We start from the raw sequence: 15,682 nt of genomic DNA, 5'->3' as shown, positions 1-15,682 counted from the left end.
TAAATCTTATTTTGAAAACACATTTTGGAGCCATACTGTAGGGAATCTAATCTAATTTAATCATATCAATGTTCCTAAAGATCCTGCCTTTAACTGTGTGTTCTTGTCTTGTATTTGACCTCCCAACATGCATCATCCTACACTTGTCTGGATTAAACTTCATCTGCCATCTGTCTGCCCAACTTTCTTACTGATCTATATCCTGCTGTGTTGTTTGATAAACTTTGTCACTGTCTACAATTCCACCAATTTCATGTTATCTGAAAACTTCCTAATCGGATCACCTAGAATTTTATTCAAATCACTTCTATATACTACATCCAACAGAGGTCACAATACTGATCCTTGTGAATCATTACCAACCTCTACTCTGAAAAACATTCCTCCACAACTGCCTTCTGTCTTCTATGGCCAAGGTGATTCCTTAAATTTATTTTCTAGTCCAGTCATTCATCCTTTTAGTCTCCAAGATTAAAGCTGTACAATTACGAGGTATCATTGGAAAATACTGATTTAAGACTTTGAGTGATAATAGGTGGATTTTTGTCTGAGGCAAATTGACTATGAATGATTTGGTTGGGATATGGATTCCACTCATTGTCCTAAATCAACTGTGGTCCCAAGTATTGATTAGCATTAGAACTCATTGGAAATGCTGAGTGAATCCCAGGTGGAAATTCTGCCCCACACACACCAAATTAAACAAGCAAACTTGTCGGAAAGGAGGATCAGTTCAAGGGAGTAGAAGTGCTTTAGAAATACTTTCGACGTGAAACTTGCCTCATTCAGAGGCTTTCTAGTAATGATACCTCCAATAATATCATCAGGGAACATTAGACCATAAGACACAGGAATGGAAGTAAGGTCATTTGGCCGATCAAGTCCACTCCGCCATTCAATCACGGCTGATGGGCGTTTCAACACCACTTACCTACACTCTTCCCGTAGCCCTTAATTCCTTGCGAGATCAAGAATTTATCAATATCTGCCTTGAAGACACTTAATGTCTCAGCCTCCACTGCACTTCGTGGCAATGGGTTCCACAGGCCCACAACTCTCTGGCTGAAGAAATGTGTCCTCATTTCCATTCTAAATTGACCCCATCTAATTCGAAGGTTGTGCCCATGGGTCCTAGTATCCCCGCCTATTTCATCAGCATTTTTAACTATAACAAAAGATTGCTTGCAACATAGTGAAGGAAAATCCAGGCCAAAATGCAAACTTGAATTTAGTTGCTTGCCAATATATTGTTTGCCATAGGAATATCTTGGGAACGAATGGTCCATACAGAGTACTTATTACTGATTACTTAACCATTTCTAAATGTTATCCAAAAAAAAAGTATTGTTTGATATCTTTTGCTAATACAGAGGGCAGATAGCTGACATCCACTCTTCCTTGACTTAAATTGTTTTTCTCAGTCAAACAACATGAATCATTGAATCTATTTGGAATGTCATGCTGCAAAATGCTTGGTGACCAAGTTTTCTGCCTCCATTTAAAAAGTTCTCCTTGATCTGCTTCATCCTATGAAATTGCTCTGCAATGTAAAAGTAAAGTTGAAGTGATCTAGTAGTATAAAGTGATCTGCTATGAAACTTTCCTGGAGTTACAAAATGTTAGTTGCATTTGTTCATGGATCTGCCATTTTTAACTTTGCATTTCAGTTTTGTTGGTAGTTAAGTCAGGTCAGATCACATTTGCAAACATTGTACAGATTCCCAATGACACCTTCTTTTATGATTCAGAAACAAATTTGCGACACTATATGCACTTGATTCCAAGTCATTTCAGTGGCTTCAAACTACAAAGTTTGTGTTTGCATTATTTCTCCTGTTGTCAAGCTCGGCCCACAATTAAATGAAGAGTTTCAATATCAGTGAGAACTGACACTGTTACATAAAGCAGTTCAGTTCTTGGGGCATTGGGAAATTATTTGATTGAGCAATTTAGCTTCTATAAATCCTTCAGGCTAATATTCATACACCAATTTACTTGGGTATTTTTACATCGATCGTGGATCATCGTCAAGACATATTCAGCACCTTTTTTTCCCAGCACGACAACATATCACAGAAGAAATTTTGTACTTGATAGAACGCAGGGCCTAATTTTTGAGGATTGAAAAGGCATAGTTGTAGGTGTTGAGAGGACAAGTTTCCTATTGGCGCTCTTATCAAGAGTCTGGTACTGAGCTGTTGAAAGGCAAAGAGTAGAATGGTATTTCAAAGTAATTGGCCCTTTGGGCACTCCCTAGAGCTCTGGAACAAATAATAAAAGTTTCTGTTTGGCCTTACTGTACCATTGTTTGCCAAATATATTATGCACAGTAGTAGAACTAAATAAATAGTCTGTGCAAGCAAATTTCCTTGTGATCATAACGTCATGCTTCAAGTTTGATTTGTTCTTTTGTTGAGAGCAGGAATTTTGATACAGATTTGGATATATCAAATTTCTCCCTCCATGCAGTTCTTCTGCAAATCATTATACTTAATATATAGAGCTGATTCCACTGGAATTAGTTTTGTAAGGTAGCTGAATAATGCTTGATGGCAGGTTTGCTGTGTTTACTTTGTAGGGTCAATTTGGCAAAATTAAATCATGCACAAACTATGTGCTTATTAATGGCTCTTGTGTCACTGTGTAGTATCTCTACCTCTGAGCCTGAAGACCCATGTTCAATTCCCACCTGTTTCAGAGCTGTTTAATAATATCTCTGTACAGGTTGATTGAAAAAATAGGTTCAAGAAAAATTATAATGCAGCTGATTACAAACTAACAATATATTTTCCTACAAAATTATGTTCATGACTTTATTATTCTGAATGTTCGCCTTTTCTACAGAGGAAACCGTATAGGAATTCGTAGAGCCAAAACTGCGGCCAACTATCTTTAGCTAAAGCATAGCAATGTATTTGATCTCATTAGCTGCTGGTGACTGTCCTTTACTTTTTACAGTGACTAAAAATGCTTGAGTGGTATGGTCTGCCTTGATATTTAAAAATATTATATGTCAGCACTGCCTCCTTCGAGAGTACTTTGTTACCTTTTGAGCAAAAATATAGGTAAACGCAGGAGACAAACCTTGATTTACACTGAAAAGTCATCAGAAAGATTTTAGTGTTTGTTTGTGTTGGACTGTTACTTGGACTTAATACTGCCGATAGTGAATTACTTCAGTTTTTGAATTTAAAGCATCCACTGGGCAATTACTTATAGTTTTTGCAGTTATTGATGATTTGCAGATTTGACACACAAGTATGGGTGAAATTAATACGTTGTACAATGCAGACTTGTTTTGTTTTCCCAACATTGTGCACATTAAGTTATTCATGGTGAAGATTTGAATAATCAGGTAACTGCAGTTTTTTTTGGATTTTTTTTCTATATTCAGCTGTCAGTGTTTTGTAATGATCTAGATAAAGGAAATGCAGAAACAGATTTCAAGCAGAACATGCAGGGGATAGCAAAACAATCAGCTAATTGTTTTGCCAATACGTTGAGAGAGAGAGTTTGGCGAAACAAAATGGAACTCTTTAAAGAACTGAATGGATACTGAAGAAAAATCAGAAATTAAAGCAGAAAATGCTACAATCATTAGATCTGGCAGCATCTGTGGAGAAAGAAAATACTTGTTTTATTTCAAACTGGAGTATGTAAACTAGTTAAATTAGTAAATTATATCCATGGAGCAAGATCCAAAATAATTGTCGAAAGGGAATCTAAAAATCAGTCAAGGAAAGGATGGTAGGAAGTACAGTGTAAAAGAAGGTTATGTATCAGATAATTGGGAATGGTTTCCAGAGGGTTCCCATTCTAATAGAAACTGAGCAGAGGAATTTTCCAAAGTTCTCTTCATTTGGAGTTCTTTGAGTGGGGTAGGGTTATAAAATTGGAAGTGCAACTTCATCCTTTAAGGAGGGAAGGAGAAACTAAGATAATAGCAGATCTGCTAGTTTAACGTCAGCTGTGATGATACTGCAGTTTTCAGAGAGAGTTGTCTAAGTGGTCAATAAATCCATCAACTGATCAGAATCAGCACAGATTTGTGAAAGGTCAGCCATGTCAGACAGTTGAGTTAAAACTTGAGTGAGTCATTACAATAGTGGATAAATAAGGATCTGTTGATATCTAGGTGGATGTTCAGAATATTCCATGCGAGGGATTAATAGAAGAAATTAGAACACTGAAGTGGATGTGACCTCATAACATGAATTTATACAGATTCGTAGAATTATACACCATAGAAAGCAGGCCCTCAGACCCAACCTGTCTGTGTCAACCAGGTTTCCTAAACTGAACAAGTCCTATTTTCCTGTGTTTGGTCCTTATATCTTTAAATATTTCCTATCTGTGTGCCTGTCCAAATGTCTTTCAAAATTGTACCTGCCTCTGAGGGAGGGCCACTCAACATGAAGCGTAAACTGATTTCTCTTCACAGTTGCTACCAGACCTGCTGAGCTTTTCCAGTAATTTCTATTTTTGTCTCTGATTTACAACATCTGCAGCTCTTTTGGTTGTAGCCGCCTCTACCACTTCCTCTGACAGCTCATTCCATAAATGCACCACCCTCTGTGGAGAAGGTTGCCCCTCAAGTCCCTTTTAAATCTTTCCCTTCTCACCTAAAACATACACCTCCAGGTTTGGACTCCCTTACCCTGGGGAAAAGACTTTGGCTATTTACCTTATCTATGCTCTTTATGATTTTGTAAAGGTTACCCATCAGCCCCCTACGCTGCAGCAAAAAAAAAGTCCCAACCTATCCAGCTTCTCCTCCTAAATCAAACTCTCCAATCTTGGTAACATTGAATCTTTTTACACCCTTTCCAGTTTAATAACATACTTCATATAGCAGGGTGACCAGAATTATATGCAGTACTCCAAATATGGCCTTACCAATGCCTTGTACACCTGTAACATGCTGTCCCAATTCCTGTGCTTAATTCTCTAACCAATGAAGGCGAAAGTGCCAAATGTCGTCTTCACCACTCTTCTACCTGTGATTCCACTTTCAAGGAACTATGTACCTGCACGCCAGGCCTCTATTCGTTGACACTTCCCAGAACTCTACCATTAACTGTGTACATCCTGCTCTGGTTTGTCTTACCAAAATGCAACACCTTGCATTTTTCCGAATTAAATTTCATTTTTCATTCCCCATTCCTTGGTCCACTGGCCCAGTTGATCAAGATCCCATTGTATTCTTAGAAAACCTTCTTCACGGTCCACCATACCTTCAATTTTGGTGTGATCTGCAAAATTACTAATTATGCCTCCTGATCCAAATTGTTAATATAAATAATGAACATTAGTAGCCCTGATCCTTGCAGCACACTGATCACAGGCCTCCAGTCTGAGCAACAACTTTCTAACAACAACTATCTCTTACGATCAAAACAATTTTGTATTCAGTTGGCTTGCTCCCCCTGGATCCCATGTGACCTAACCTTTACTAAGCAATCTACTTATGCAGAACTTTCTGAAATCCTTTCTAAAGTCCATGTTGACAATGTCAACTGCTTTGCCTTCACCTAACCTCTGTCACCTCTTCAAAAAACTCAATTTGTGAGAGACAATTTTCCATACACAAAGCCATGTTGACTATCCCTAATCAGTTCTTGCAGTTCCAAATGCACGTGGATCCCTGCCTTTCAGAATCCCCTCAACAACTTAACTACCACTGACATTAGACTGTCCAGTCTGTAGTTCCTTGGCTTTTCCTTGCAGCCTTTGTTAAATCGTGGCACAGCATTAGCTATCCTCCAGTCTTCCAACACCTCATCTATGGCTGTTGATGATACAAGTATCTCTGCTAGGGGCCTGGCAATTTCTTCCCTAGCTTTCCACAATCTCCTGGGATAGACTAGATAGATTTGGTTAGTTGTTGAGCATGATGACTGATATTCTGTAGGGATCTCTATTGGAATCTGAGCTGTTCACTATATGTACTAATGGGTGGAGGTTAGTACAATTGCAATGTTTAAAAGGCATCTGGATGGATATATGAAAAGGAAGGATTTGGAGAGATATGGGCCGGGTGCTGGCAGGTGGGACTAGATTGGATTTGGATATCTGGTTGGCATGGACGGGTTGGACCGAAGATCTGTTTCCGTGCTGTACATCTTTATGACTCTATGATTTAGAAAATGTAATTTCCCCTCTATACCGTATAGCCAAGTTTCAGATAATGTAAATTAGGAGGCAGTGAATTTTGTGGATTAAAACTGGAAGTTACAGTTGAGCATAGGCAACCTAAATTTGTGGACAAGGTATGGCAAATGAAGTTAGAGTCATAGATTCTTAGAGATGTACAGCATGGAAAGTTTGAGAAACTGAGCGATTAGCTGCTTTGCATTTGAGAAAAATGAATCAGGGTATTTTCTTAATAATCTGGGTACAGTGTGTGAGCAAAGGAATTTAGATTGTCATGTGTACCTGTACACAAGTGTAAATGTAATCAAAACATTTAATGGATTGTTTGCTTTTATCTCCGTGATTGGAATTTGAAAGTGAGCAAGCAATCTTTAGTTTGTTAGGGTCTGTCTAATTGTGTAACCGCATTCAGTTCTGGGCACTAAACGTCAAAAGATATATAGACTTTGGAAGGCGCAGAGGCATCAAAACTATACCACTGCTTAAGGAATTAAATTAGCCTCCATTTCTGTGAATTTATAAGTTTGAAAGTATTTAAAGTGAAAGAACTATTTGCTTTGTTTATGCAGAAGCTATTTCCTCAGGAGAAGCAATCCAGATCAAGAAAGCATAAGTGAAATCAGGAAGCAATTAACTGTACAAACAGTAGTGTGTCTATTGTGTTCTTTGTCCAATTCAATTTGAGATTATGAAATCTCTGTTCAGTAAGACTTCGTATTGTATAACACTGAGGGATGTGAAACTGGAGATTGTGGTCAGTCACGCTCTCATTGATGGGTAGAGCGGGATCGAAGGGCTGAGCAGCCTACATCTGTACCAGTGTTCCTAAGAAAAAGTTGTTATTACAGGTTAATGATGTTGCATTAATTGTAACATCCCTAATTAATATACAGGTATGACCACGTGAAGCCGTCAAACCAAGGATTGTCAGAGGTTCAGAGTGGTCCTACGCCATTGATCTCGAAGGATTCTGCCACCGCATCAGCTTCTAAACTTACTCCACTTACCAAATTAAATGGTGAAATGAGCACAAAAACAGTGATTGAGGAATCCAACTCTGCAACAAGTTCAAACCTGGAGGACTGGGTTAATGCAGCAGAATTTATACCTGGACAGCCATACTGTGGACGAAGTAAGCTGATTCGACATGTTTACGTGCTTGATACTTAACAAAATAAACAAAAACACAAAACAATCCACTGTAGTATTTCTCAGTTTACTGCATATAGTCTTCCGTGTTCAAAATGATTTACAATAATTTGTACCAAGCAGTTCCCTATTACCTCTCAAAATGAGCAAGGGATACCTGTAAGGAATCGGTAAATGATACAGCTTTGATTTCTTTTTTCAAAAGTACTTTTGGTTTTGTCTTTGTTTTGCTCAGATTTTGTGAAAATGGAGGTTACAGTGTTAAAACTAAAACAGCACTATTTGATCTAAGTTAGATATATGAAGGTAAGTTATGTTTCTATGCACCACTTCCTACACTCTCATATGTTATTGGTGAGACACACTCAATTGTTCTTTTTAGGCGCTGGTTTTACAGTGCTCCTGGAGAGGCCATCACTTTTTTTTTCCTTTTTACTAGTTCTCCTGTTTTCATTCCTCTTCAATATTTTGCATAAATGTGATTTTAACATTGATGTTGATTCAAATCATAGCCATATGCCACAAAATGCCATGAATTCTTTAGGAATAAAATGATAAATCAATAACTTACCTAAAATCCATATGTGAAATTTTCTCAGCAATGTTTAATTATTAGGAGAAAGAAAAATGTGTTTAGTTTCATGCTTACACCCTGGTATTAATTCTGTTGTTTGATATTTTGACTGATATTCTGTAAGAATACGGTTGGAAGATAACATAGGAAATACAATGAGAGGTTACAATAATGGTGCAGAATACATGTTATAATCAAGAACGAGGACAGACTGCATGTCAAATACCTTTGGGCTAATGGAACTTACTTTGCCTTGTTAAAAGGTTTTGTTAAGTAGAACCTATGAAACAGCACAATTTGCATTGCAGTAATATTTACAGCATGAAGTTTTAACTATCGATGAGTGTCATGTAGAGCTTTTTTTGTGAAGTGCTGATAAATCAGATTCAGTTTTAATTCTGTTCCCCAAAGGACTTTGCTTTATTCAACTGTTTCAGAATGCAGCAAGGCCTGAAATTTGCTGTTTTTTTTTAAAAAGGACGTGGCATCATGTGCATATGTGTCGTATTATGAAATGAAGAAATTCATTCGCCTATCGTTTTTTAAAATGTAACTTCAAACTTTGTGGTATCTCCCAGAGCCACTATAAATGTCTGCAGATTTTACCGTTTAGTGAAGCTGCTGTATTTAGTGTTACAAGTCATTAACGTGCCAAAACCTGCTCTGGTCACGATATATGGGATAGCCTAAGTTAGGTTTTAACTGCTCATTTACAATGCCACCCTCCTAGAATGTCACCCAGTACAGTGGAACCTAATACGAATGTGATGATCTTGCAAAACTTCTGGTCTTTTGCTGAAATTTAGCAGTTATTACATAATTATTGAAGATATCTTGAATTTCTCCTGTTTGTGATAATGCCTTTTTAAATCAAATGCAAAAGTTTTTATAGAAGTTTCCCAAGTAAATTAGATTAGATTCCCTACAGTGTGGAAACAGGCCCTTCAGACCAACAAGTCCACACCAACTCTCCGAAGAGCAACCCACCCAGAGCCGTTCCCCTACATTTATCCCTGACTAATGCACCTAACACTATGGGCAATTGAGCATGGCCAACTCACCTAACCTGCACATCTTTGACTGAGAGGAAAACGGAGCACCTGGAGGAAGCCCACGTAGATACAGGCAGAATATGCAAACTCCACACACAGTTGCCCGAGGCGGGAATTGAACCCGGGTCCCTGGCGCTTTGAGTCGGCAGTGTAACCACTGAGCCACCATGCCACCCAGTAAAAAACACATTTAAGAACCCCTACATTTAAAATGGTATCGCTTCTTAAAATGTCAATACTTGGGAAGAAAGGCTAGTTATTGACAGTAATGTGTTTACATTAATAATTTTAGTAATGTATCATCAAAGCACGTTCATTGTGCCAGGAGATCTCATTATTAAAAATCCATCGACATGTGCAAGTCTAATTTTTGTCCAGGAGTATTAGTGTAAATGAACATGAATGAGTAGTTTCAATGCACTTTCTTAAAATTCCTCATATTTCCTTTCTCCCAAAAGGATTCTCAAGTGCCTGATCCAGTGTGACTGCTTATGGATGGTCAGGTACTGAAGCAAACCTGGTTGTAAACATATGCTGCTGTTGAAACCTGGAGGGGAAACTGCAGCTCCATCTTTCCATTGTTGATCTAGTTTCAAGATGGCAGAGTTGCAGCAGCACTGTTGTGATTTTTCTATTTGTCATCTAATGATAGAATTCTCCCATAACTATACGATTTTGGCAGAGCAGTTTTTTCATTCTTTGAAGTTTACTATCTCTACAAGAAGTGCACATCTTTCATTTTTGGGTGGAATCCTTTTGTGCATTGTATTCTTGCCCCAACTAAAAGGAAGCTCAGTTCCTCAAGTGCCATTTTTATATTGGCAACCTGGATATGTAGTTACTCATGGCTTGGTTCTTCATCTGTAAATGACATCTTGAAATTGAAAGCAATTGTCTCAATTTACATGTCTGTAGACACTATTTTCATGCAGTTTTGATGAATTTAGGTCATGTGACCTTATGGAATTAGAATTCTATTATGAAGAGACAGTGTAGTTATTTTCAAAGAATAAACTTATTTAAGAGATTTTTGTTCATTTTGACTATATTCTAATCCAGACGAGATAGGTGCAATATATTTACAGTCGAAGTTACTTCTTGCTTTAAACAACTAATATTCTACTTTAAATGTTGAGGGAGGGATGTATAATCAGCTAAACTTTGGACCATTTAGTCTGATGTACCTGTAGAAATCACTGAGGCAATCCAAAAGGTGAGTCTTTATTGAAATATAAATATCACAAAGTGGAAATAAATTCAAATCTACATATTTTTGATATTTTTAAACTTTATCTTCAAGTACATTTGCTTTTAACTAACTCTGGTTATGCAAGCTTGACGAGGATATTTTTCACTTTGACAAAACTTGGACAAGTCAAAATAAAATTAATTATATTTTTCCTTTTAACAGCCAATTGTAATTTATTGGGCTATTGATGTTTAATTTCATTAGCAGGATACTTAAAAAGGAATTAGTTTCCATTCATGTCACAACTATGTAATAATGCACAACCACGTAAACACCTTTGGTTGCATATATTTAGTAGCTGGTATGAGAAGCATTGTTTCATAAGCATGATTGCAACCTACTGTGCACAAGAGGGAACAGCTAGATCGAAATAGAAGACTGCAATCAAGCCATCATCAATAACAACCGTGTGTTATTCCTGTTCAGTCACACTTTGCCCCACTTCACCTCTTCTCTGAAATATTTCATGTTACTCTTTTCTCTTCATGTGGTAAGTAGCAGGGTTTCTTTACCTTGTGCTGCGGTTGAAAACCACAGTATTTTGTACTTTGGAATGTTTCTCACTGGAGCTATTGAACTTGCTCCTGTAATTTTGCAGTGCCTAGATATTGCTGTTTGTTGTTTTGTTTAACTTACATTGTAATTTTAGTAGCTATAACATTATCAGCATTTAAAATGACTTGTATTTTCTATAAAAGATTTGACTTAAGAGAATACCGTATGTCAGCACGGTCACAATTGTATAAAATGCACTTGGTCATATTTTAATCACTTAATTAATTTAAGCATGTTACTTTTTATGTGCTATCTTTCCCTGTGTTCCTTCCTCCCATTGTCTGTAGACTGGGTGAAACAGATTTACTTGCAGATGGTTTATGATCTGTTGTTTGTGCTGCTGACTGATCAGGACTGAAATTCTTGTCTGATGTAGACATAAGTTATTTATAGAAAGCAGCCATTCCAAATTTGTCTGATTTCCTCTTGTTTTATGATAACATGTGTATTTGGTTTTTTTTGCATTTTTAAAAATGCTTCTTTAAGATAGTTCATAATAAGGCTTATTATTTTATATTTTCTTCATGGTTTACTTTTTTTTTAAATGGTTCACCTCTGTCTGCTATCAGAAAGGAATTGTATTTTAACCTAGTTAAAGGTGAAAGTGTTTGTGGATGGTTTCAACACAGTATGAGAGAGAGGGAGGTTGAAGATTGATGTACAAGGTTTTGGCACAATCCAGACGAATGTGTGTGAAATCCCAGAAAGGTTATAAAATTAGAACAAATGGTTTTGATATTACCTAGAAAAATGGGATGTGTACAAGAGGATTTGGGGAGATGTTGCTAAATTTACAGGAAGAGTTAAAGCTCATTTCATGCCTGTTTGATTTTATTTTTGCTTTTTTTCTTGTAAAGCCAAATGCTATTGTATAAAATCTGTTCACTTGTGATTGAATCCACTTTGCTGACATTAAGGTACAATTTTGAAATACCGTTCTCCTATGTAAGTTTAATTCTGCAATAAAGAATGCAATCATCCACAGTGTAGATTTTTATTTAAACCACAAAGCTCTAGTACAGGATTCTTAAATTACTCTATATTTAGTATGATTTAAATACTAGATCACTTCATTAAAGCCAACAGTAATCAAAGGAAGTGCTAATGGAAGTTCTGCTTTTCAAGATCTGGTCCCTGTTCTTATCCAAAAGATAACTGAACTTTAAACAGAATTCAAGCCCACACTTTATTTGAGAACTTTATTTCAGTAGGCAACCCTCCATAAAACTCTTCCATTGTTGATTACAGGCTGCTTATGTTTGCACAACCAGTTTAAATGCAATTATCTTTTAATATATCCATCTCCTGTAGCCTCATTCCTTACATCTCCGTCAATCCTTCAGACGATGTTTAATAACCGTATTTTAGCTATATCACAAGGGACAATTTTTATTTATAAATATTATTTGAAGTGTTATATTCTGTTGGTGAAATTTTACCAGAGCTACTATTTGGATTGCTGTGATTTAGCATTATTTAATTATTGCTTTTTTTTAATGACCTTTTAATTTAATACCAATGTTGAATTCCATTGATGTGAGCTATTGGGAAAGTAATAAGGCAGCAGGTCAAAATCTGAATTTCAGCACATAAGGTTGCAAATATATATTTGCAATGAACAATTTGTCTGAAAATTATTCTTGGAGTTCAGGTGCCACTTCTTGTTGTTGTTACTTTCTTGGTTTATAATTTTATTTTGAATTCTTTTGATTTAGATTAGGACCTTTTTTTAAGTTATGTGAATTAATACCTCAGGATTTATATAACTGCTTTAGAATTAGTTTGAACATTCTATTGTTAATGGATAACTATTGCGATCTGCTGATATTTCAGTAAAAGATGCCCCCTTAGAACACAAACAATTCATTAACAATTATGTGTTTAGAATTTATGCATATTAATGACTGGGCATTTTTATTGTGCTTGAGCTGTTTTAGATGAATACCTGAATGCAGGCATGCAGTCATTTATACAAAATTGATGAGATTAAACCACATGAAGTCCTTATTCTGTGGATAAATATTAATATTAACTGTGTTAACTTTCTTGTACAAAACATGAATATTTGCTTTGATATTTAAACAAGTACAATCTTTGTAATGTTCCAAAAAAAGTTTCATTTTCAATTTAATCTTCACTCATGGCTAAAATAAAAATCAGTGGATGGAAGAAATTATAAGCCTTGTGTGCACTGTGTAGTTAATCTTGCAGTATGATTTGCTAAGTTTAATATTTGAGACATAATTTACACTCTTCTAGACTGTCATCAAACTAAAAGAATGAGATCTGAGTTCCTGTTGTTGGATGTCAAGTCAAAAGAATAATTTTGACTGTACATATAATTTGATCCATTTAGATGAGAAAACTGCATTGGTGGAAGAAGAAAGTCATTACTATTGTACATCTTTTTAGACAACTCAAATTTTCTGATCACTGACTGCATATCATTGGTTGAGGCCCATAACGGGCCAGAACATAGTCCAATGAACATCCTTAAAAGAGTGAAATGATGGTTGCACAACTATCTTAAAAAATAGTGTTCACCTGAAACTGTAAATCGAACTGACAAGGTGAAAGACTTCTGACAAATTGATTGAAGTGATTGTGCCGTTGTCTATTCTGCCTTAATATCCTGGGCTTGGGAGTCTGCTTCACATACAGGGTACTTGAAGTTTATAAATCCATTTCCTTACATACCAGTTATCTTTCTTGCAAGCAGTGTGTTGGAAAGACCGTATACATTTTTTTTGTGGCTGATAACAGAAAACAAATTCCTACCTATGATATACTTTGCAGCGATGCATTGAGTCCAGTCTGAAATAAAGCTCCCTAGGTCTTCGGATCAAAACTTGACAAAAGCTCTATGGCCTTATCGTGAAAGGCTTGAAGACAACACTAGTTCAGTCACTGGCTTCAGTTGGGAGAGGACTGGAATCGTAGAAACATATAATACAGGAAGAGGTCATTAGTTATGTCTTGTCATTTGTTATCAATTTCCTGACTAATTCCATGTACAGCTGACTCCATTTCCTGAATGTCAACACCACGTAGTTTGCCGCACAAGGTTTTGGGCTGATTGGTATTTATCTTTCAGATTGTTCATAGTTTCTAGATTTTATATGTATAAAAAAAAAACAAAGGTAGGCTCAATAATGACACTACAATATCGGTATTATTTCTCTATTAGTATATTTTAGATTAACCTATGTATTGTTTTTGAAATTGGTTAGAAATCAATACAGCTGTTTGGAAGATTGCTTACTATATGGTAAAACCTATGTGTATGGTTTTACATAAACATACTAATTCTTCATTTCAGCTATCATGTAGTATGGCAAAATTAATTCAGGTATTTCAAGATATTTTGTGGCCCTAATTTGATCAGTTTGCTCTTCCAAAACATTATTCCAGCTTTTCACATGCATAATTACCCTAGCTAAATTGGATTGCTTCATGGAAGAAGCATAACAGTTTAAAATATCCAGGAAACTGTTGCCCAAATATGTGAGCTTAACTGTATAATTTTGCAAATGTGGTTCTAACAGGTCCGCAATAATTCTCTCCATTTATGTAATAAATAATTGAATTAAATGTTTCTGTGTATATTTCTGCTTTTGGAGATTTCTATAATATTGTAGAGAATGATTTAGATATGGAAATAACTAAGAATAGAGAAGAACTGTTGAATTTGGTTTAAATATCTTTTTTGCAATGTGGTTGCTTATTTAGAGAGATATGGGTTATCTCAGTTCATAGATGCTCTGTTCAGATATGGTATTAGCTGATTGAAGTGATTAATCCAATTTACTCTCACGTGAAAGAATGCCTCAATTTGCCTCACTGTGTTTTAAAATGGAACTTCACAGGAATACTGATTAATTACATTTTGAAGATTACAGTTTTGAATGTACACCAGGCAATGGTAGGAGCAATTTCAATCTCCAGTGTCACTGAATTTCCTATCATCTTGGAAGGAGAAAGCATTATTTGAAATGAATGTTTCTGTTGGGCAGCTGTTTTGTTGGATTCCTACTTTTTAAAAATATAATCACGCTCTGTTCTTTAGCAAAACCATTTGGAAGGTCCAAAGATTAAATTTGAGTTTTAAAAATGCATGCCCTTATTGAAGGTTAGATACTCTTGGAGGCAAAAGAGTTGACTGTTCTACACGTTATATTTTCCCGCAATATAAAAGTTGAGTTTATAAAGTTTAGATAGGGTCACTGACACATTTTCATAAATGCATTGTTTAACTGGAGGAAGTTTAGAATATCAGATTTGATGCTTACTGGAATGCAGCACTCCCTTTTCCTGAGTAAACTATTTAAAGGTACAAGATGCAATATGCTGCATGCTGAATGATACATTTCAAAATGCATAGGGCGTAAGTTGTATTTGTTAATCTAAACTGATCTTCTAGTGCCAATATGGTGGCCACCTTCTGGCATAACTTGTGCACTTTCTTGGGTTGAATAGTTGAAGGCAACTTGACTGTCTAAAAGAACTTCTGTTGGCATTTGAAACAAATACATGTCTAGGTTATTAGTAATTCCCAGATGGTCTGCAAATCCATTTTTATTTAATGCAATATGTTGCAACCACTGAAGTTGTCTCAATGTTTTGTTTAGTCAGGTTTTTTTTTCTCTGTTCTGTATTGATTACTTAAAGGAACTCTGAATGTCTTCACAAAGCAGTAGATAAATAGGTATCCATTTGCTGATATGTAAATAAATTTCTAACCACAGCTGATCTTTAATTTTCAAGTTAAGCCATTGGATATGTGCTGTTCCATCACTTCTCCTCCTCACTGTCCATAGCCCAAAATTTGAAAAAAGATTAAGTTACTATGATATTGGGGCTTAGGGTTAAATTATAAGAACAAGTTGCATAAACATAACTTGTATAGAATATCAAGGGATGATTTGGGTGAGATGTTTAAGAACTCTATAG

The 15,682-nt window shown here is 36.0% G+C and overlaps 1 protein-coding gene across 3 annotated transcripts in view; it reads left to right on the top strand.

Annotated features, from left to right (window-relative positions):
- Nucleotides 1-15,682, top strand: part of mkrn1 (makorin, ring finger protein, 1) — a 60,743-nt gene that overhangs the window by 20,531 nt on the left and 24,530 nt on the right. For all 3 annotated transcript variants that reach the window (XM_043709350.1, XM_043709351.1, XM_043709352.1), the window contains one exon: nucleotides 7,047-7,285. In XM_043709350.1, the coding sequence (XP_043565285.1) occupies nucleotides 7,047-7,285 (239 nt within the window). The remainder of the gene's footprint in view (nucleotides 1-7,046; nucleotides 7,286-15,682) is intronic.

Source organism: Chiloscyllium plagiosum, chromosome 19, assembly GCF_004010195.1.
Source record: "Chiloscyllium plagiosum isolate BGI_BamShark_2017 chromosome 19, ASM401019v2, whole genome shotgun sequence".
NCBI classification, from domain to species: domain Eukaryota; kingdom Metazoa; phylum Chordata; class Chondrichthyes; order Orectolobiformes; family Hemiscylliidae; genus Chiloscyllium; species Chiloscyllium plagiosum.
This window is presented reverse-complemented; position numbering and strand designations above follow the sequence as displayed.